The following is a 23,978-nucleotide window of genomic DNA, read 5'->3' as shown; positions in this document are numbered from 1 at the left end:
GGTACAGAAAAGCGTGCTATGCAGCATAGCGTAACCACTACCCCGCTCTTCTTGTCAATTCCACTGCCTATGCCGTGAGCGGTGGACCACGAGTATACGGTCTTGCTGCGTTGCATTGCGTTCAGTTTCATTCTGTGAGTTCGACAGCTACTTGACTAAATATTGTATTTTCGCCTTACGCGACTTGTTCTTTATTCTTTTGATACCATCAATCTGTTCATGGTGGGGGTTGCTCATTATTTCAATCCTGTGAATAGTTGGTTCACTGTTGTATCCTACATACGTGAGAGAGACCACCAATGATATTACAATAATTCACACGTGGTGATATCATGTAAAAGAAGTCGTGTCAGGCTAGTCTGGCAGGGACCTGATTTCTCACTGTTCATGATGCCAAAGTCACAGAGACTATTAGCTTGTGACCAGGAGAGTCGTGGAATGAGCAGTCCCTAGACAACAAAACCTAAGACCGTGTGCAATTTTGTTTGCAATATTTTGATGTACTTTGAAGCTAGACAGGATACTACATGGCTTGCTGATTCACCCTTGTTACACCCCCGGTATAGGGGTGTGTATAGGTTTCACTCGATGTGTTTGTTTGTTTGTTTGTTTGTTTGTGTGTTTGTGTTCGCATATAGATCTCAAGAATGAACGGACCGATCGTCACCAAACTTGGTGAACAGGTTCTATACATTCCTGAGACGGTCCTTACAAAAGTTGGGACCAGTCAAACACACGGTTAGGGAGTTATTGCTGGATTAAGATTCTACAAGGATTTATACAGAAACATATTCATGGTCAAAGGGAAATAACCTTCTCAGTTGGTGGCAGTGAGAATGGGTGCAGTGAAAATGGTTATTTCCCTTTGACCAACGGGGGTGTTTTTCCTATCGGAGGAATTTCTTGTTGCTTTTCAAAAATAGAAAATCTCGCATTCGCTCGCATTTCGATATTTAAAAAAGTAACTCGTGTAAATCTGGTACGGCACAGTAAGAATGTAGTATTCTCTGTGTACTACATGGCTGTGGTGGTGTGACTGCAGTAAAATACAACGTGGCGATAAAGAAAACCACCAGCCAGAGCTCCACCAAGTGGGGCAACTCAGCTTACGCAGTGGACGGCATCACGCGCGTTTGGGATAACACTCTCTGCACGTCCACCAACCCGGCTGTGGACGGGTCAAGCGGCGGCTGGTGGCAGGTGGACTTGGGCCAGGTGTTCGTAGTCTACAACGTCCTAATATACAGTCGTTTCGATTGTTGCGGTCAGTATTGTGTGTGCTTCCCTGACTCCTGTTCCTAGTCTATGTGTGCTGTCACACCGACCCATCCCAGCATCCATTGCTCCATCCACATGAATTTCGTTCCGCTACCAGACTTATCGCTTCTTTACACCCCCGGTATAGGGGTGTGTATAGGTTTCGGTCGATGTGTTTGTGTGTTTGTGTGCTTGTGTTCGCATATAGATCTCAAGAATGAACGGACCGATCGTCACCAAACTTGGTGAACAGGTTCTATACATTCCTGAGACGGTCCTTACAAAAATTGGGACCAGTCAAACACACGGTTAGGGAGTTATTGGTGGATTAAGATTCTACAAGGACTTATAGAGGGACATATTCATGGTCAAAGGGAAATAACCTTCTCAGTTGGTGGCAGTGAGAATGGTTATTTCCCTTTGACCAACGGGGGTGTTTTTCCTACCTCGGAGGAATTTCTTGTTATTTTCGCTTTTACAGACGCTCCAGACAACGGCGGCTGATGTTGCAGTCAGTATTGCCTTGCCACAAGCAAGCTTTTGTTGACTCACCTGAGTAATTGGTGAGCATTAGGATTCATATGTGTCCGTCCGTCCGACCGTGGACAAAAAACTTAACGTTTAGGTTATCTCGGATGTTTTTCACGCTAAACCTCTGAAACTTTGCACACTTTTAGGGTTTGATTATCTCACGAAGTACACCAAATGTTGTTGACCTTCGTCACAGCGGGGTCATGATCGTTTCATAAAAACTTAACGTTGAGGTTATCTCGGATGTTTTTCAAGCTAGATCTTTGATACTTTGAACACTACAATGATTTGATAATCTCCAGATTTGACGTAAGTTTGATTGACAAACGTCAAGTTTTGGGGTCACAGGGGGTCATGTTCGATTCATAATAACTTAACATTGACGTTATCTCAGGCGTTTTTGAAGCTAGAGCTTTAAAACTTTGAATACAACAAGGGTTGGATAATGTTCCGACATGACCCTAGTTTGGTTGACCCCCGTCACATTTTGTGGTCACAGCGTGGCCATGTTCGTACAATAAATATTTTGAGTTTTTACATTTAGTCAAGTTTTGACTAAATGTTTTAATATAGAGGGGGAATCGAGACGAGGGTCGTGGTGTATGTGTGTGTGTGTGTGTCTGTCTGTGCGTGTGTGTGTGTGTAGAGCGATTCAGAGTAAACTACTGGACCGATCTTTATGAACTTTTACGTGAGAGTTTCTGGGTATGATATCCCCAGACGTTTTTTTCATTTTTTCGATAAATGTCTTTGATGACGTCATATCCGGCTTTTTGTAAAAGTTGAGGCGGCACTGTCACACCCTCATTTGTTAATCAAATTGATTGACATTTTTGTAAAGCAATCTTCGACGAAGGCCGGACTTCGGTATTGCATTTCAGCTTGGTGGCTTAAAAATTAATTAATGACTTTGGTAATTAAAAATCTGAAAATTGTAATTAACATTATTTTTTTATAAAACGATCCAAAACTACGTTTATCTTATTCTTCATCATTTTCTGATTCCAAAAACATATAAATATGTTATATTCGGATTAAAAACAAGCTCTGAAAATTAAAAATATAAAAATTATGATTAAAATTAAATTCCAAAATTGATTTAAAAACAATTTTATCTTATTTCTTGTCCGTTCTTGATTCCAAAAACATAGATATGATATGTTTGAATTAAAAACACGTTCAGAAAGTTAAAAAGAATAGAGATATAGAAAAGCGTGCTATCCTCCTCAGCGCAACCGCTACCGCGCTTTTCTGGATTGTTAATTTCACTGCTTTTGCCACGAGCGGTGGACAGACGATGCTACGAGTGTACGGTCTTGCGGAAAAAAATGCTTTGCGTTCAGTTTCATTCTGTGAGTTCGACTGAGCTTGACTAAATGTTGTATTTTCGCCTTACGCGACTTGTTTTTTAGTTACTTTGGGAGCAAAATTCGCCAAAATGTACACAATTGTAGGTGTTGGTAATTAGCAGACATGATCAAAATTTGGCTTGTTTTATTCAAATTGTAGAGTCACAGAATGACAATGTTTGCTGGAAAAGATTGTCCACTGAGCTATCAGGTCATGACCTCATCAAGCTATGATGTCATTGTTTGATTTGGTCACAGCTTAGTGTTTGGTGATTTTAGTCTTGGCTAGAGTATTGGTGATGACATCATGTAATGTCAAAGTGTCTGAAATGAGGTCACGTTATTGTGTCATAGTGTCAGAAATGAGCTCACTCAAGTGTCTGATCACACATGTTTTGTCTTGGCGAGCAAACAATGTGGGGGGAGGGGGGATCACAAAACAAATAACGGTTTTGGGCGTGACGAAAAAAAAGAACAGGGCCGGAGTGCTATGTAAATTATGCATATGAGCAATTTCTCCAAATCCATTCAAAAAACATGACACCACCAGACTGTTCCCGCATATTGAGCCAGAATGTTTTGTTATGGCAAATCGATGTTGCAGTTCCGGAGCAAATGATCAACATTTCTTTGCGAATTTGCGTTCAAACGTGTTTTTCCCATAATATAACAACGCACAGCTCGAAAATATAGCCAAGAACAAATCTACGGTACTTCGAAGAAAGAAGAATAACAACATTCTTGTCCATTACGACTTGCAATTTACCGTGTGCGCTGTAAAATCTCCCTACCTTCAAAGCAGACAAAAAGCAGACATCTTCATTTTCTTCCAAGGGAGAAATCGTTGGTCATAAAGTCTTGCAGGACCCAAACATACTTCTGCACGTTTTCCTTTCTTGTCATATTCAGTTGCTTCGCAAAAATAAAATGTCATTGGTTTTCTCAACTTGTCAATTCAGTCAAAACGACCGCAGAACACAGAACTGGGAAATGACACTGATTGAAATACGAAAGATCTTCGATGACAAAAGTATAAATGACGTCATTTGGTCACACCTATCTCGAGAACTAGGCGTCGCTCAGAACCAGCGCCCTTCCATTAGGGGGGAGGGGGTCGGGGGATAGCTGTCCTAACCCCGTTGAAGGTCGGCACTTGTGTATATATTTTATTATTATCTTAAAGACCTTGTTGGGTAAAGAAAATTATGGTTCTTGGAAAAAAAATCCTTTTTTTGTCCAAATTTAGAGGGTGTTGAGTATGAGGCTTGCAGCGGGGAGGGAGTCAGGGTGCTGTACTTGTGTATATGTGAGATATTGTCAAGGTTTGATAACTGAATGGATTGATACAGGTGACATTGGGATCCATTTTGTGAATGTTCTCTTTAACATTTTTTTGTGAAGCTGGAGGAGCGGAGGGGGGGGGGGGGGTAATATACAGTGGAATCCTCCTTTTAACACGGCCAGGGTGGATGTTGGCCCTGAATATCGTTTTTAAGGCCGCCATGACAGTTTTCAAAATGGCCGCCGAACAATCAATCACAGGCTCTAATACGAATTTATTGATAAAGTTTGCATTCATTTCTATGTCATTTGACATGAGGTATGCACTCATGATATTTCTTAAATGATTCGCTAACATTTTCAAGGAGATTTCGGTATCATCTACTTCGTACAGGAAAACATATTCAATTGTGACACAGAAGCGCATTGGGTTTGCTACATCTTTTCACAGAAAATGGCCGACAGACAATAGCAAGCAAATGCTTATATAAGCGACTCTCATACAAGTAAAGTACCTCATCAAATGGGCACATTTAGGCCAATCAGTATTAATACCTCTTATTTACGAGAGGGAAATAAGACAGGAGAAACAGAAGGAATATAAATTCTGTGTTGTAAATTCAGATGTATCCGGAACACTTTGTTTTTGCTTGTTTGTTTGTTTCTTGTGTTTGAAATGTTTGTTTGTTTGTTGCGTGTCTGTATGTATGTGTGTGTGTGTGTGTGTGTGTGTGTGTGTGTGTGTGTGTGTGTTTGTGTGTGTGTGTGTGTGTGGCTGGATTTGTGTGTGTGTGTGTGTGGGTGGATGTGTGTGTCAGTGTGTGTGTGTATGTGTTTGTTTGTTTGATTGTTTGCTTAACGCCCAGTCCACCACGAAGGGTGATATCAGGGGGGTGCTGCTTTGACATTTAACGTGCGCCACACACAAGACAGAAGTCGCAGCACAGGCTTAATGTCTCACCCAGTCGTGTGTATGTGTGTGTGTGTGTGTTTGTGTGTGTGTGGAGGGGTGCGACGAAGGTTAATGTTGGAAGAAGACACACAATTATCAGTTATCTGTTTTTTATCATTCGCTAATTAAAAACAAAAAAATATTAGGTCTATGCTATTTGGCCATGAAAATGGTGTTAAATGCAGAAATTCCTTAAAATTAAATAAAGCTTCCAACCAGTATATTTCCTATCAAATATAGACCCCCTTCAGCTACAACAATCATTATTTAGATTAAACATTATCGATGATGGTAATGTCCAGTGTATTGAAACCAGCACATGTAAATGGTCCGCCTCACGTATACCAGTTTACAATCACAGACACCGCCAGGCTTTTACATAACGTACACACACCCTTTGGTTTGAACGCCTACAGCTAGGCAACACCCTAGGATCTGTCCATGTAGAGCGAGCATTTTTTAAAGAATTTGTTTTTGCGTAGACGTATAGGTATGGATCGGAAGTCTCGGTATTGCGATAGACCTGACTTTTGAAATCCAAAGAATAAACTGACAGCATGTAAGACAAGCATTGTTAAAACACAACATCATTATTTTATCATCAAGACAAAATCATTACAATGGAAGCTTTGAGAGTTTGAACAAAAAGGAAGCCCGGATGCAGGCCAAGTGATGTGGTTGATTGAGTTGTATGGTGCGTGTAATGTGCAGCTCTTTTCACTTGATGCCGGGGAAGTAGGCTACGGAAAACCATGCAACTTTGCCCTTTTTTTGGTATGCTAGTCGACTGAGATTTCCGAACATATGATACTGTTTGTTCCTGCGCCTGTGTAGAATGACTTATGCGCTTACAATGTACTGCGGCGACAGGGCTACCATCACATCACATGTGCTGCATCTTACCATTCGCCAAGCAGACAAAGTTTCTGCAAATCGCTAGTTTCTTTGAAGTCAAACGCCGCCACTTGGTTTGTGTCACTCACAGTCGTTTATTGTACTTTAGATTGAGAGGTGCACATTAACTTGCTATTGCAGATCTAGAGTTGCTTTCAAGCAGCAAACGACTCAAGGCCATGTGTGAATAAAGTTGGTCACAGAGGGCCCCGATGGCTCGGGTATGAATAAAGTACGAGAACAGAGGTGCGTTGCTTAGGCAGACCGTAACAAAACGTTTGCAAACGTTTTCTAGGCAACGCATAGTTTTGTCGTATCGCTCGCTAACGCTCGCTCGAGTACCATTGTCTGGGGTCACTGAACCGTAACAAAGGCGACCGCTCGCCGAGAATGGTCTAGGCAACGGGAGTTTGTGCCGAGCATTCTGTAACGTACCTGAGAGGTGGCACGCCAGAAACTATTGCATTTCCCTCCGCGGGCCCCTCCGTCTGGAACTCCCTGCCGCTTGAGCTTCGCCAGAGCCCCTCTCTTGACGCGTTCAAGAATAGGTTGAAGACTCAGTTCTTCCCGTAGCTGGCTGCGACTTTCATGTTCGACGTGATGTGTTGTGCCCCAAAAGACATTCTTATGCTGTGCTCTGTGAGAGGTGTTTTCTTTGTGTTTAATATCATTTTGTTTGGACCTAGCTATTGATGTGTACATTGTTGTTAAACAGTTGTTTGTTGTATGTTTATCAGGGTTTGCTAGTGTGTGGTAGGGTTCGTGTCCGTCTGTAGATGTTAGTTTCTGTGTTAGTCCTGTGTTGACAACTCTTCAACAAGCGCTTAGAACTGTACCCACGGAATACGCGCTATATAAGCTTCATATTGATTGATTGATTGATTGACTGTACTGAGCTTGCTGTTTGACTCTCTCTCCCTTTCTCTCTATCGCAGTCTCCCTCTCTATCTTGCGTGCTCTTTCTCTCCTTCTCTGTCTCGCTTTCTCTGTCCTTCTGTGCCTGTCGCTCTGTCTACGTCTCTGTCTCTCTCTGTCTCTCTTTCTCATTCTTTCTTTCTTTCTCCCCCCCCCCTCCCATATCCCTCTCGCTATGTCTTTCTCTTTCTTTTTACCTCTCTCTCTCTATCTGTCTGTCTCTCTTTGTGTCCGTCTGAAAGTCTCTCTCTGGTATATTTTTTGCTCTCTTTCTATCTCTGTAAAGACTAAGAAATTGGAGAAAAATATGTTTGTGTCAGACCTTCCAGTTGTTCCAGCGCCAAGCTATCTACCGACAGAAAGCCATCATGCATGTGTGAGGAAGCAACCATTGAAACATGTAGATACAATGATATGATTGAAGGTTTGACACTGCCATAGCATGCAGAGTGTCATCTGTCATGGTTAATTTGTTTGTTTGTTTGTTTGTTTGTTGCAGCCGAGGACTTACCAGCACAGATTAGAGTCTTTGTTGATAATATTGGCTTTTCTGCAACTACGCGACCAACAAATATGTGTTTGACTATTACGCGTGGAGCTTTGAAAAATGGAGAGCATCTCTTGACCAGTTGCCCCAGACTGAGGGGCCAGTGGGTTGCTCTGCTCTCTATGGACGAAAACAAAGCCCTGGCCTTCTGTGAGGTGCAGGTTTGGGGTGAAAAACCCCGATGTAAGTACAGCTCCGTTTTCAACAACTTCACTGACTGTATGTTTCGCGCCTAGGTCAGGGCTGGAACCAGTTTATGAGCGGGAGGGGCTTTCCAACATGAGGCAGGGGTCGAGGGGCCATGTCACCCAGATGCTGTTGCAAGGTTGGCATTTGAAAGAGGCGTTTTGGGGTGTCTCGCTGTAAAACAGTTACATTTGGCGGGTTATAGAGAGGGGAGGCTAGCAAAACATCTACTTAATCAAGAAAATTCAATAGTATCGTTCCGATAAAATAAGTTATCTTCCTTTTATTCAAAATGTTAAGAGTGTTGAGTATGAGGTTAGTGACGGTGGTGAAAAGGGATGGGGGTGGGGCAAGTTTGTGTCTGTGGGATCTTAGGGATGGGGGTGGGGCAAGTTTGTGTCTGTGGGATATTAGGGATGGATAACAAAATAGATTAGTACATGTGGCATTAGCATCAAGTTTGCGTCAATAGGTTTAAAGTGAACGTTCGCTTGAACTTTATTGTATGATGGTAGAACAGCAAATGGTGTATGATGGTAGAACAGCAAATGGTGTATGATGGTAGAACAACAAATGGTGTATGATGGTAGAACAACAAATGGTGTATGATGGTAGAACAACAAATGGTGTATGATGGTAGAACAACAAATGGTGTATGATGGTAGAACAACAAATGGTGTATGATGGTAGAACAGCAAATGGTGTATGATGGTAGAACAACAAATGGTGTATGATGGTAGAACAACAAATGGTGTATGATGGTAGAACAACAAATGGTGTATGATGGTAGAACAACAAATAGTGTATGATGGTAGAACAGCAAATGGTGTATGATGGTAGAACAGCAAATGGTGTATGATGGTAGAACAGCAAATGGTGTATGATGGTAGAACAACAAATGGTGTATGATGGTAGAACAACAAATGGTGTATGATGGTAGAACAACAAATGGTGTATGATGGTAGAACAACAAATAGTGTATGATGGTAGAACAGCAAATGGTGTATGATGGTAGAACAGCAAATGGTGTATGATGGTAGAACAGCAAATGGTGTATGATGGTAGAACAGCAAATGGTGTATGATGGTAGAACAGCAAATGGTGTATGATGGTAGAACAACAAATGGTGTATGATGGTAGAACAACAAATGGTGTATGATGGTAGAACAACAAATGGTGTATGATGGTAGAACAGCAAATGGTGTATGATGGTAGAACAGCAAATGGTGTATGATGGTAGAACAGCAAATGGTGTATGATGGTAGAACAGCAAATGGTGTATGATGGTAGAACAGCAAATGGTGTATGATGGTAGAACAACAAATAGTGTATGATGGTAGAACAGCAAATAGTGTATGATGGTAGAACAACAAATGGTGTATGATGGTAGAACAGCAAATAGTGTATGATGGTAGAACAACAAATAGTGTATGATGGTAGAACAGCAAATAGTGTATGATGGTAGAACAACAAATAGTGTATGATGGTAGAACAGCAAATAGTGTATGATGGTAGAACAGCAAATGGTGTATGATGGTAGAACAACAAATGGTGTATGATGGTAGAACAACAAATGGTGTATGATGGTAGAACAGCAAATGGTGTATGATGGTAGAACAGCAAATGGTGTATGATGGTAGAACAACAAATGGTGTATGATGGTAGAACAGCAAATGGTGTATGATGGTAGAACAACAAATGGTGTATGATGGTAGAACAGCAAATGGTGTATGATGGTAGAACAGCAAATGGTGTATGATGGTAGAACAGGTGATTTTGGATGATTTGTTGAAAAGTTACTTTGTGGAACAATAAAGGTTCATTCCTGTGCAAATGCTGTCAATTTCCTTTGTGAATGATACCAACACAAATGAAGTTAACATTGCATCGAATTTTGCCTCGCGCCCCCTAATTGGCGTAGAGGCGCGTCCCCCGGGTGGTGGATGGGGGAGCCTTCTCTACTAACTTCTGAGAGAAGGTCGCATCACTCTCGATGCCGTGAACCTAATTAGGATCTTTTTCTTGTTTCTTCTCTATTTCTGCCTCCCCAAAGTCCTTTTACTTTCCTTTTCTCACCCATAAAATTCTTCACTTATTACCCTTGTTAAGTGGTTCTTGTATAGAATATAGTCAATGTTTGTAAAGATTTTAGTCAAGCAGTATGTAAGAAATGTTTAGTCCTATGTACTGGAAACTTGCATTCTCCCAGTAAGGTCATATGTGACCCTCCACCACGAAATGAGTCGCATGTCACCTCACGCGGTTCTGCGCTAGGCATAATATAAGTCCAGGGGGTGTCTAGTAACAGTGTGAGGGTCACCATAGTCCCAGGCTTATAACTCAAACAGTGTTCACTCTTTTCTAAAACGGTTTTCACCACTGGATAGAGAATAAAAAACTCTTTAAGAAAATGTAAAAATATGAAAATCATGAAAAGGTGACATGCGACTCATACCGTGATGGAGGGTCACATATATTGTACTACGTTGCAAGCCCCTGGAGCAATTTTTTGATTAGTGCTTTTGTGAACAAGACACTTAGCAAGTGGCTCTATCCCATCTCCCCCCTTTCCCCTATCCCATCTCCCCCCTTTCCCTCGTCGCGATCTAACCTTCGTGGTTGAAAACGACGTTAAACACCAAATAAAGAAAGAAAGAAATCGAATGTTGTCATGCTCACTTACATTTTTCCGACCTCCGTAACCAAATTATTTTCTTTACAATCACTAATTCTTTTGCGATCGTGTCAATAAGTGCAGCTTGAAGATGCAGAAAATGCATTTATTCTACCGAGGAAACTTTGAAGATTTCGATGTCTCAGAGAGTTGTTTGTGTCACACGTGGTCAGTACGTAACCGCCCGTTTTCATTAGAAGTTAGCCACAATTCCACCGAATTTCACAATTTATCGCGCGTGATTTATGACGTAATGCACGAAAAAAGAAGGTGTAGTTGAGATTTTGGAAGTGTACGTACGTCACACCCTTTGTTACCGGCGAAGATGCTGACCCCGATCGCTTGGACATAGCCAACTTCTCACCGTTATGATTATGTACGTGCCAATGTATAGTTGAAAGCATGCACAAAATTAAAAAAAATAATAAAAGATATTGAAAAACAAGTATTTCAAAAAAAGTAAGAAAAACAAATAACTAAAAATTTAAACAAACCTCCTATAGATACAGACTCTAATTAGCAAAACATTTAATGAATTCATATGACTACATAATGAACAAAATTGTGTCACAAAGGATGTAATTTGTCAGGAAAAGTATTTCTTGTTTTTTCTTTTCTTTCAAACTGTCATTCTGATAACAAAGAACCTTGTTATCATTGATTCAACTCAAATTAATCAAGTTTTATTTTTGGGCCATATTCCTGCTTTTGGTAACCAGTTTTGGAGAATGACTCAAATGAGAACTATTCTCAAGGTTGGATAACTGTATAGATTGATTTACAGGTGACACCAGGATCCTGTTGTGTCAATACATCGGACGTGAATGTTCTCTTGAACAGCATTTGTTTAATTTAATTTTGTAGATGGGGGGAGGAGGGGGGTTGTCATATACCGTTGTATCCTTCTTTTTGTTGGGGGAGGAAGGAAATAGGAACTGAGGGAGTCTTCTATCGGGCGGGGATGAAGAGTGTCTTGAAGGGGATGGAGAGTGTCTTGAAGGGGATGGAGAGTGTCTTGAAGGGGATGGAGAGTGTCTTGAAGGGGATGGAGAGTGTCTTGAAGGGGATGCAGAGTGTCTTGAAGGGGATGGAGCGTGTCTTGAAGGGGATGGAGAGTGTCTTGAAGGGGATGGAGAGTGTCTTGAAGGGGATGGAGAGTGTCTTGAAGGGGATGGAGAGTGTCTTGAAGGGGATGGAGAGTGTCTTGAAGGGGATGGAGCGTGTCTTGAAGGGGATGGAGAGTGTCTTGAAGGGGATGGAGAGTGTCTTGAAGGGGATGGAGAGTGTCTTGAAGGGGATGGAGAGTGTCTTGAAGGGGATGGAGAGTGTATTGAAGGGGATGGGGGGATGGAGAGTGTCTTGAAGGGGATGGAGAGTGTATTGAAGGGGATGGAGAGTGTCTTGAAGGGGATGGAGCGTGTCTTGAAGGGGATGGAGAGTGTCTTGAAGGGGATGGAGAGTGTCTTGAAGGGGATGGAGAGTGTCTTGAAGGGGATGGAGAGTGTATTGAAGGGGATGGGGGGATGGAGAGTGTCTTGAAGGGGATGGAGAGTGTATTGAAGGGGATGGAGAGTGTCTTGAAGGGGATGGAGAGTGTCTTGAAGGGGATGGAGAGTGTCTTGAAGGGGATGCAGAGTGTCTTGAAGGGGATGGAGCGTGTCTTGAAGGGGATGGAGAGTGTCTTGAAGGGGATGGAGAGTGTCTTGAAGGGGATGGAGAGTGTCTTGAAGGGGATGGAGAGTGTCTTGAAGGGGATGGAGAGTGTCTTGAAGGGGATGGATAGTGTCTTGAAGGGGATGGAGCGTGTCTTGAAGGGGATGGAGAGTGTCTTGAAGGGGATGGAGAGTGTCTTGAAGGGGATGGAGAGTGTCTTGAAGGGGATGGAGTCTTCTATTTATGGGCAGGGGGGGTCTTTAAAGGAGGGGGGGGGGGGGGAGGATCCGCCGTATTAGGACATGAAGAAGGCGAGTCGTATAAGCAATTACTTTTCTTGTTGAGGGTAAGAGTGGTCAAAGACCTGTGACGTCATGCCAAATTATTGCTTAAATCCAATAAACACATTTTTTAGCAGAACAAATATGCGTAACTGTTTTGTGTTCAGTGTACAACCCGGCAAATTGTCTCTTCGCGTGCAGATATTGCAGCTGGGAAAAGCTGCAGATTCCAGAATGACGTCACCGGATGTGAGCCCGGCCTTGAGTGCAACTCGAACGTTTGCGGTGAGTAAACGACAACTGTTCATGCACTTGGCCTTGTTGTTCATGCACTCGGCCTTGTTCATGCACTCGGCCTTCTTGTTCATGCACTTGTCCTTGTTGTTCATGCACTTGGCCTTGTTCATGCACTCGGCCTTGTTCATGCACTCGGTCTTGTTGTTTAGCACTTGGCCTTGTTCATGCACTCGGCCTTGTTCATGTACTTGTCCTTGTTGTTCATGCACTTGGCCTTGTTCATACACTCAGCCTTGTTCATGCACTCGGCCTTGTTGTTCATGCACTCGGCCTTGTTGTTCATGCACTCAGCCTTGTTGTTCATGCACTCAGCCTTGTTGTTCATGCACTCGGTCTTGTTGTTCATGCACTTGGCCTTGTTGTTCATGCACTCGGCCTTGTTGTTCATGCACTCGGCCTTGTTGTTCATGCACTCAGCCTTGTTCATGCACTTGGCCTTGTTGTTCATGCACTTGGCCTTGTTGTTCATGCACTCGGCCTTGTTGTTCATCCACTCGGCCTTGTTGTTCATGCACTTGGCCTTGTTGTTCATGCACTCGGCCTTGTTCATGCACTCGGCCTTGTTGTTCATGCACTTGTCCTTGTTGTTCATGTACTCAGTCTTGTTGTTCATGCACTCGGCCTTGTTGTTCAAGCACTCAGTCGTGTGGTTCATGCACTTGGCGTTGTTGTTCATGCACTCAGTCTTGTGGTTCATGCACTTGGCGTTGTTGTTCATGCACTTGGCCTTGTTGTTCATGCACTCAGCCTTGTTTTTCAAGCACTCGGCCTTGTTGTTCATTCACTTCGTTGGGTGGTCTTTCTAGACATTGTATATTTTGCAATTGACAATGTGTGTATACGTTTTATGATGGGTGTGTGATGGGAGTGTTTGTGTGTGTGTGTGTTTAAAGTGAGTGTGTGTGTATCGTCACGCTCATAAAATAATTGCCTATGTCACTTTTTGATCTTTTGAGAAAAACGCAAAAAACTTTCTTTGGTTTCATTATAGTAATACGTCGCAAACTGCCTATCTCGAGCGGTGACAGCCGGATAAACGTGGGCTAAAGAGCTGAACACAACATTTTCAATCAGCAAAACTGCATAACAACCTACAAAGAACTGTTGCATACTTTCACATTCTCAAAACAAGTCTTCTTGTATCATAAAGAAAAAGTGCTTATAACTCAAAAAACGAGATCGGCAGTTTTGCTTACGTTACCGTGGCAATGGTTTCCGATGGTCTGAGAGTTTGTACTCTCTAACACATAAAAGATACCCTTCCAGTAGCTTCCCCTGTAGTTTTACTTGAGATAGGTATTTTTCTTATGAGCGTGACGGTATGCTGTGCGTGTGTGTGTGTGTGTGTGTGTGTGTGTGTGTGTGTGTGAGTTGTGTGTGGGTGTGCTGTGTGTGTGTGTGTGTGTGTGTGTGTGTGTGTGTGTGTAAAGTGAGTGTGTGTGTATGCTGTGTGTGTGGTTGTGTGTTTGTGCGTGTATAAAGTGAGTGTGTGTGTGTATGCTGTGTGTGTGTGTGATGTGTGTGTGTGTGTTTATGATGTGTGTGTGTGTATGTGGTTATATGTGTGTGTTTGTGTGTGTGTTTGTGTGTCGTGTGTGTGGTGTGTGTGTGTCTTGTGTGTGTGGTGTGTGTGTGATGTGTGTGTTTTGTGTGTGTGTGATGTGTGTGTGTGTGTTTATGATGTGTGTGTGTGTGTGTGTATGTGGTTATATGTGTGTGTTTGTGTGTGTGTTTGTGTGTGTGTGTGTGTGCGTGCGTGTTTGTGTGAGTTAGTATATCAATAAGTGCGAATGAAAAGACCGTAAACATCATGATGTTTTCTTACAGAGGTTCCTCTGGCAGGCGACTGTACGGGGGACAAAGCAACTCACTGCGCGCCTCGTTCATTCTGCGACAGTGGTTTCTGCAGTGAGTGTCTTCTTTTTAAACAGCGTCATGTATCACATGTCCCAGGTTGGACAGGTGTTGGGTAATTAGGAGCTAGGTGGGTCAGGTGTTCGGTAATCAGGTATTAGGTGGGTCAGGTGTTAGGTAATTAGGTATTAGTTTGTGTGTTAGGCGCTTAGAACTATTTTAGGATGTGCGCCCTATAAATACCCTTATAATTATTATTAGGTGGGTCAGGATTTGGGTCGGTTAGGTGGTTAGTCTCAAACCCAAATTGGAAATCCAAAGCATCATCATTATAATCATCCTCATCTCATTAATCATCGAAAATATAAATTGTCCTTGCTCTTGTGGCCCTTCATGCCCGGAGCTCTCATGGTGACCTTGGTCTCAGTGTTCCTGTTCCTTCCTTCCCTGAATAGTAGTTCTGCTGTCGGTCTTCAACGTGTGACGTTCTGGGGGGTCGACGGAGGGACGTGGTGGCGGTCTGCTCTTTGGAGGGGACGCTCACTCAGTCTGGCTCCGCGACTTAAAGGCACAGTAAGCCTCCCGTAAACCATCACAGAGCTCCCCGAGCGTCTAAATACAGTACAAGCATACTTCCATTTGAACGCTCACCGAACGGGAACATCCTGGCTGCTTTCTGTCGAGCGTGAGACATTTTCAAAGAATTTATTTTCGTAGACTTGTTCCGTTAACAACAACGGCGCCTCGTTTTTGCGCTAGACCTAACTTTTAAAATCTAAATAATAAATTGACAGCTTGTTACACAAACATTCTTTAATCATAAAAGAATTCGTTTTTCATCAAGACAAGATCAGAACAATTCGAAGTTGTGAAAGTTTAAAAAAAGAAAAGCCCGGAAGCAGGGTCACGCAAGGGTCGTAGCAGACGACGGCCGGTTTATCAGTGCAAATCGCCGTTCCTCTCAACAGTCAAAAGCCATCGCTAGAGTTCTTGTGAACCACAGCCGTTGTTTCGTGCATAAAAAAAAACGTGCTATTGTAGATAAGCTCACGTCGAGTCGCATTCAAATGACTAACTATGACGACTGCATTGTGAAAAGGGAAAACTGGATCACACGGGTTCACGATGGCTCAGGGGTAAGATAAACCACGCAAAAATAAATTCTTTGAAAATTGTTCACTCTTTACGGAGGGCACCTAGGATGTTCTCAATTGGTGAGTGTTTAAATGAAATGGTGTTTGTACTGTGTGTAAAAGCCTGACCGTATCTGTGATGGTTTACGGGAGGCTTACTCTGCCTTTAAAGTCAATGTTGTTTGTAGGGGGCATAGTAGATAGTGGGTTGCGTCCGTTAGCTCGGGACAGACCCACTACTGAACACCGTCGAAGTGACTCAGCAGAAGTGCAGTGTCATCTTCCGAGGATAGCCTACCGCAGCGACCCGACATCCCCCCCTGGGGCGTCTGTAAAATCGACAAGTCTGGCAGCGGAACGAAATTCAGGGGTGGTTGGAGCAGTGCGTGCAGGGACGGGGCGGTGTGAGAGCACAAGGAACAGGTGTAAAGACACACACACACACACACACACACACACACACACACAAAAGTATGCAACTTACACATTGCAGCCTCTCCATATGTCACAGAACGAGGACAAAGACCCTCATCTGTATTCATGCCAGTACTTAGAGCAAAACGCGACAATTACTCTGCTTTGGCAGGGTATGTCAACACAGCGCTGTATCAGTACAGCTGTATAAAATAATAAATTCGTGAATCTCTCTCTCTCTCTCTCTCTCTCTCTCTCTCTCTCTCTCTCTCTCTCTCTCTCTCTCTCTCTCTCTCTCTCTCTCTGAATTGCTCGATGGGCTTGATGGTAGGATTCTTAAATTGTCAGCCCCCGTAATTTCTGAAACACTTACCTACATTTACAATCTCTGTTTAGACAAAAAATATTTTCCAGTCGCCCTGAAACAGGCTAAAGTCATTCCTCTGTTTAAATCAGGTGACAAAAGAGACCCCTCAAATTATAGGCCAATTTCCATTTTGTCTGTGTTATCAAAACCACTGGAAAAGCATATCAACAAACACATCCTAACACATTTCAACCAAAACAACTTATTCCATCCTAAACAATCAGGATTTAGAGCTAAGCATTCCTGCCACACTGCCTTAATCTCTCTTGTTGATCAGTGGTTGGACAAAATAAACGATAATGAATTCTGTGGTGCCATTTTCGTAGACTTTGCAAAAGCCTTTGACGTAATTGATCACACACTATTGCTTAGAAAATTCGGTTTGTATGGCGTCGGATATGATACTATCAATCTTGTTAGTTCATTCCTCTCTGACAGACAACAGACAGTTCTTACAAACACTAGAGCATCGAGCATGCAAGCTGTAGATTACGGTGTACCACAAGGATCGGTATTAGGACCTCTGCTCTTCTCAATATATGTTAATGACCTCCCCCTTTATATTCAACATTTATGTGAACTTTTTGCAGATGATACCACAATTCACTCCAGTAACAAAAATTTAACTCGCTTATCAGAATCCCTCCAAGGAAGTCTAAACCAGCTGACAGAATGGACTGACCTAAATCACATGTCTCTTAACCCAAAGAAAACCAAATATATGATAATTACAACTAGACAAAAACGACAGAATTTTACCTCAACTGGTCCCGATTTAATGATTGACGGCAATATAGTGGAAAAAGTCGACCATCACAAAGTTCTAGGTGTCCACATCGATAACAACCTGTCTTGGTCAACTCACATTGAACAACTTAGTAAATTAGTGTCAAAGAAAGTGTACCTCTTATCTAGAATTAAACACTTCCTTAATTGTCAAGCCAGGAAGTTATTTTTCACTGCTCATATTCAGTCTCTTATTGATTACGCATCCACTCTATGGGACTCTGCAAGTGATAATTCCCTAAAGCTACTCAGCAGATTACACAAAAGAGCGCTAAAAGTAGTATTACTCAAACAGACTACTCTCACCGACTCAGACTACATCAACATAGGGGTCCTACCTCTGAAGTCAAGAATGAATTACAACAAAGGAATAATGATGCATAAAATTATGACAGAAAATGCACCCGAAACCATTTGCTCAAAGTTCTCTTTGAAGAATTCGCACCACTTTATAAAACTAAACACTCCTCTTCCTAGGATAGACCTATTTAAATCAAGTCTTGTTTATTCAGGAAGCAGCCTCTGGAACGCTCTTCCGGACGCCCTGCGGCAATCCACCAACACAGATTCTTTTAGAACCAAATATTCTTTCCATTTAATGAACTCTATGAACAAATAAACTTGATTGGTATGTTTTCTTTGTATACAGTTGTTCATTATCGGAATTATGGTTTATTGTGACAAAATCACGAAGATTTGGCTCTGTAATACATTGTTTTGCTGAGCTAATGTATTGTTGGGTTACTTTCCGTTTATCTTCATTGCTTTACACCCAATTTTGAACACTACCTTATGATCTACAATGCTTCTACATAATGCGCTTCATGTACATAAACTTATATGTTCTACCATTAATGTTTTTATGTAACCTTTTTTTCCCTAGTCATAGTTATAGTAAAATAGTTTAGTCCCTCTTTAGGGCGAGGGCCAGATGCAAAAAAGCATACCTATGCTTATTCTTGTCACCCTCGAAAAATAAAGATTTGTCATTGTCATTGTCATTATCTCTCTCTCTCTCTCTCTCTCTCTCTCTCTTTTTTTTAATTTTTATTAAATACCTTGTTATGTATGTTTTAATCTGTGGTGTTGTGCGATTATTATTGTGCACCTTGTTTGCACCTGATGAGTTGAATTATTTGCAATGTTAACCGTGTGTTCACACCCTATTGAATAAATTATCTGCGTCTCTCTTCTCTCTCTCTCTCTCTCTCTCTCTCTCTCTCTCTCTCTCTCTCTCTCTCTCTCTCTCTCTCTCTCTCTCTCTTTTTATTTTTATTTTTATTTTTTATTAAATACCGTGTAATGTATGTTTTAATCTGTAGTGTTGTGCGATTATTATTTTGCACCTTTTTTGCAACCGCAACACGGTGGCCTAGTGGTAAGGCGTCCGCCCAGTGAGCTGGAGGTCGTGGGTTCGAACCCCGGCCGGGTCATACCTAAGACTTTAAAATTGGCAATCTAGTGGCTGCTCCGCCTGGCGTCTGGTATTAGGGGGTTAGTGCTAGGACTGGTTGGTCCGGTGTCAGAATAATGTGACTGGGTGAGACATGAAGCCTGTGCTGCGACTTCTGTCTTGTGTGTGGCGCACGTTAAAATGTCAAAGCAGCACCGCCCTGATATCACCCTTCGTGGTGGACTGGGCGTTAAGCAAACAAACAAACAAACAAACAAACCTTTTTATGCACCTGATGAATTAAATTATTTGCAATGTTAACCGTGTGTCCACACCCCTTCATAAGGGGCTATGGCCTATTGAATAAATTATCTCTCTCTCTCTCTCTCTCTCTCTCTCTCTCTCTCTCTCTCTCTCTCTCTCTCTCTCTCTCTCTCTCTCTCCTTTTTTATTTTTTTTATTCTATCATTTAGTGTCTCTGCGTCCCATGCCAACAACAGTCCTTTTCGTGTGTGTGTGTGTGTGTGTGTGTGTGTGTGTGTGTGTGTGTGTGTGTGTGATTTCAGAAATACCCCTTCTTGGGAGTTGTGTGTCAACATCGACGTGCCGCTTTGGAACTGTTTGTGACAGGGGCTTGTGCAGTAAGTATATGTGTGTCTCTCCAGGCTGCTGTCGCATGATTAAAGGGAAGCACAGATTATAAATAAATACAATAGAGTTGTTAAAACATCAAGACTGTCATATTCGTAGAGGTTTGTGACTCGCCTGATTAAGCCGGCCGAGAAGATTTTACCAACTAAACGTTGACATTATCTCCGATGTTTTTGAAGCTAGAGCTTTGAAACTTTTTATACTTCGAGGGTTTGATAATCGCCCGATCTAACTGCAGCTTGGTTGACCCTCGGCAAATTTTGCGGTCTTGTTAGATTCATCAATACAACGTTGACATTTTCTCAGGGGTTTTTGAAGCTAGAGCTTTGAATATGTGCACACTTGAAGGGGTTGATGATCTGCCAATATGACTAGTTTAGTTAAGCCTCGTATAATTTGGGGGTCACAGCGGGGTCCTGTTCATAAAAACTTTAAGTTGAAGTTTTCTCGGATGTTTAGGAGCAAAAGCCTCAAAATTTCACACAATTATAGGTGTTTCTATTACCATTCCAGTGCACCATAATTATGGCTTTTTGACCGATCACGACTGATTCTTGGTGAACCTCTAAATTGTATAACGTTCCGGCAGGAACCCTTTTTGTTTATCACGCTAAAGATTAAAAAGACAGAGTAACAATGTAAATTAATAATGTCAGCGTGATTTATTCCAAAGAATGACACTTCAGATGCTGTCAGATAATAAGTACTCTCTTTATCTAAAAAATACCGAAAAGCAGTTTTGTCGGTGGTTGCTTTACGGAACAGCAAGGCACCGCCCATTCTCTGAGTGTGCAATGCCGCCTCGCTTGAAAACGTCATTGTCAAAGTTCGGAAAAATCAAGTGAAATTGCGTCACTCGCTTTACGTCAAGTGTATCTTTACGTCATTTCCTATCTGTCTGAAGTCGGTTCTAAATCTGCCCAGTTCCCATTGCGGCTGTTCCGTCTAATTCGCGGGGTCGCTTCAACATTTATTTTGGTCGAAATAGTCGGTCATAAAACCGTTATTTCAAAAGTGATATCAGTATTAGCCTCTGTCTCATACTGATAATCCATTTTCTCGACATGTCTGTTATCATTTGCTAACAGTCAGCATATTAAAAATAACTCATAATAATTAGCAGACATGAACAAAATGTAGCTTGTTTTCGTCAAATTTCTGAGTTACAGCATGAACTGGAGAATGCTGGAGAAGATTTTACCCCTGAATATATCCACTGAGCTGTCAAGAAAATGAGTCTTGAGCTCATCAAGCTATGATGTCATTGTTTGATTTGGTCACAGCTTAGTGTCTGGGATCAAGCTATGATGTCATTGTTTGATTTGGTCACAGCTTAGTGTCTGGGGTATTTTAGTCTTGGCTAGAGTATTTGTGATGAATCATAGTGTTAGAAATGAGGTCACGAAAGTGTCTGAGTACGCAAGTACGCGTGTTTTGTCTCGGCCAGCGAAAACTCAATTTGGTCAAGAAAATAAGTAATTATTACCAATTTAGTGCCCCAAATAAGCTTATGGCTTTTTGACCAATCAGGACGGATTCTAGGTGACCTTCTAAATGTGATAACGATCAGGCAGCCTGGACTCTTTTTGCTTATCACGCTAAAAATAAACAAGACAAAGTAAAAATTTAAATCAACAATATCAGCGTGATTTATTCTAAGGAGTGACTCATAACTCATAACTCATAACTCATAACATTTTATTGATCCAACAAAGGAAATTAAATTGGACATCAGCACATATAGGTCATTAATTAATAATTATAAAAGAAGAAGAGAAGAAAATTTATAAAACCCATGATAACAAAAAAATATCTAAAGTAATATATGTACAACTACAATACCCTTTTTACTTGCACACTTGACACACCGACACACCAACACACATGCATACATACATACATACATACCTACATACATACATACATACATACATACATACATACATACATTCCATGTTAAAGTGTACTTCAAATGCTGTCACATAATACTCTCTTTATTGACTCACCCGAGTAATTGGTGAGTGTTAGGATTCATATGTCTCTGTCTGTATGGACGGCCGGCCGGCCGTGGACAAAAAACTTAACGTTGAGGTTATCTCGAATGTTTTTCAAGCTAAACCTCTGAAACTGTGCACACTTTTAGGGTTTGATGATCTCACGAAGTGACCCCAGTTTGGTTGACCCTCGTCCAGTTTTGGGGTCACAGCGGGGTCATGTTAGTTTCATAAAATTTAACGTTGAGGTTATCTCGGATGTTTTCGAAGCTAGAGCTTTGAAACCGTGCACACTTCTAGGGTTTGATAATCTCCCGACTTGACCTAAGTTCGATTGACCCTCGTCAAGTTTTGGGATTGCAGGGGGTCATGTTCGATTCATAATAACTTAACATTGACGTTATTTCAGGTGTTTTTGAAGCTAGACCTTTGAAACTGTGAACACTTCAAGGGTTTGATAATCTGTCAACATGACCCTAGTTTGGTTGACCCCCGTCACATTTTGGGGTCAAAGCGGGGTCATGTTCGTAAAAACTTTACGTTGATATTTTCTCATTTATATTTGGAGCAAAATCCTCCAAACTTTACACAATTGTAAGTGTTAATAATGAGCAGACATGACCCAAATTTGTTAAGTCCAAAACATAAAAATGTTTGCTGGAAAAGATTTTCGCCACTGAAATGGTCCACGGAGCTATCAAGGATATCATTCTTGACCTCATTAAGCTATGATGTCATTGTTTGATTTGGTCACAGTCTTGGCTAGACTCTTGATGACGACATCATGTTATGATGTCATAGTGTTAGAAATGAGGTCACCCAAGTGTCTGAGTATTACATATTTTGTCTGGGCTAGCCAAAGCTTAATTTGTTCAAGAAAATTAGTAATTTATTATGATTCTTGTTAAAAAAAAAAAGAGGAAAAAGATTTCCTTTTTCAAAATTTGGTGGACGTTGAGAATGTCAGGCGGGGAGGAGGTTGGGGGTTGCGCCAGTTTGAATATGTGAAATATTCTCAGGGTTGAATAACTAAAAGGACACACAAGGAGCTCTTTTGAACATTATTTTATGAAGCTGGAACAGCGTTTTGGGGGGATTGGGGGGGGGGGAGATGGGGTCATATGTAGTGGAATCTTCCTTTTAAGACCTACAAAACCCAGAGAAAACCAGGTCTTATGATGGGGGTACACTTACAGAGGTTATGCGGGGTTGCTTCGAAATTTCTTTTGGTTGAAATAAACGGTAATAACATCGTTATTTCTGATATGCTGACTGTTAGAAAATGATAACAGACATGTCTCACAAACAATATCAGCATTCGCCTGAAGGCTCATGCTTGAAATCTTTTTTCTCGACATGTCTGTTATCATTTGCTAACAGTCAGCATATTAGAAATAACTCGTACTAGTATGGTTCTTCTAGATCATGTTGAGCGTGTCAGGCTAGAGATGGTGGGGGGAAAGGAGTCGGGGTGTGTATATATATTTATCCTACATACGTGAGAGAGACACCCATGAGATAATAATCGTTCAAATCACACGTGTGTATATCATGTAAATGAGGTCATGTCAAGCAAGTCTGGCAGGGACCTGTTTTTACACTGCTTATGATGCCAAAGTCACCGAGACAAACGTCATTATAGAAACAAAAATCGCGCTCGCTAATTACCCTCGATGAATCTTTAGAACTAACACGTCACGCCACACTTTCAGAGTGACGTTTCTTTGCTTTGACGTAATAGATTTCACGAGGCTTTAGAAGAGATCGAGGTTCCAAAACAAGCGTCTTCAATTTAGCTGCCTCGACTGCAAGACATTTTTAGTAAAATACACGTAAGTACAGTATATAGGATAAACAGAATACTACATGGCTTGCTGTGTCGTACCAGATTTACACTCGTTGCATTTTCAAATAGTGAACAGCTCGCTTTCGCTCGCACTTCAATATTTAAAAAAACAACTCGTGTAAATCTGGTACGACACAGCAAGCCATGTAGTATTCTCTATAAAATTATATATATATATATATCGATTTATTTAGATACCCAATGTAATGATGACATTTAAAATGCAGAATTATTCATCTTAAATGCAGTTTACTTGCTAGCCTGTGATCAGCCGTTTGCTTGCAAAAAGCGACGGAAATGAGTGAGGGGTATGCCAACAAGGACTTTTTGGCTGCCATTTTGCGAAAGTTGCCAAAACATGCGACGTGCGCTTGTTTTTTCCATCATAACTTCTTTTTGTTAACCAATCTTCACCACATGTTGCCACTATAGTAAACGATGTTTGGTGACTTGTTGGCAGACCAGCTTTTTTTGTTGGTTCGAAGGGACCATATCGTCTTTTGTTTAATCTTTATTGACCAAGGCCGAAGGCCGCGGTTGATAAAGATTTAACAAAAGTCGATGATCTACCGGAGGACCAACACAAAAATGCTAGTCTGACAACAAGCCACCAAACATCGTTTTTGTCATCATTTTCGTTGTGCAACAGTACTCACAATCACCCACAGGGACCTGAATTTTTAGAATGTAATCAAACGTAAACTTTACGTCCATTTTCTTCGA

The 23,978-nt window shown here is 41.6% G+C and overlaps 1 protein-coding gene across 1 annotated transcript in view; it reads left to right on the top strand.

The window, feature by feature from the left end:
* LOC138948360 (uncharacterized) overlaps nucleotides 1-23,978 on the top strand; it is a 139,897-nt gene that overhangs the window by 31,377 nt on the left and 84,542 nt on the right. The window contains exons 8-12 of the mRNA XM_070319892.1: nucleotides 1,043-1,264; nucleotides 7,679-7,909; nucleotides 12,722-12,805; nucleotides 14,645-14,725; nucleotides 19,331-19,405. Of these exons, the coding sequence (XP_070175993.1) occupies nucleotides 1,043-1,264; nucleotides 7,679-7,909; nucleotides 12,722-12,805; nucleotides 14,645-14,725; nucleotides 19,331-19,405 (693 nt within the window). The remainder of the gene's footprint in view (nucleotides 1-1,042; nucleotides 1,265-7,678; nucleotides 7,910-12,721; nucleotides 12,806-14,644; nucleotides 14,726-19,330; nucleotides 19,406-23,978) is intronic.

Source organism: Littorina saxatilis, linkage group LG15 (genome assembly GCF_037325665.1).
Source record: "Littorina saxatilis isolate snail1 linkage group LG15, US_GU_Lsax_2.0, whole genome shotgun sequence".
In the NCBI taxonomy this organism is placed as follows: Eukaryota; Metazoa; Mollusca; class Gastropoda; order Littorinimorpha; family Littorinidae; genus Littorina; species Littorina saxatilis.
Note: the sequence above shows the minus strand (reverse complement) of the source record. Positions and strands in the feature narration are given on the sequence as shown.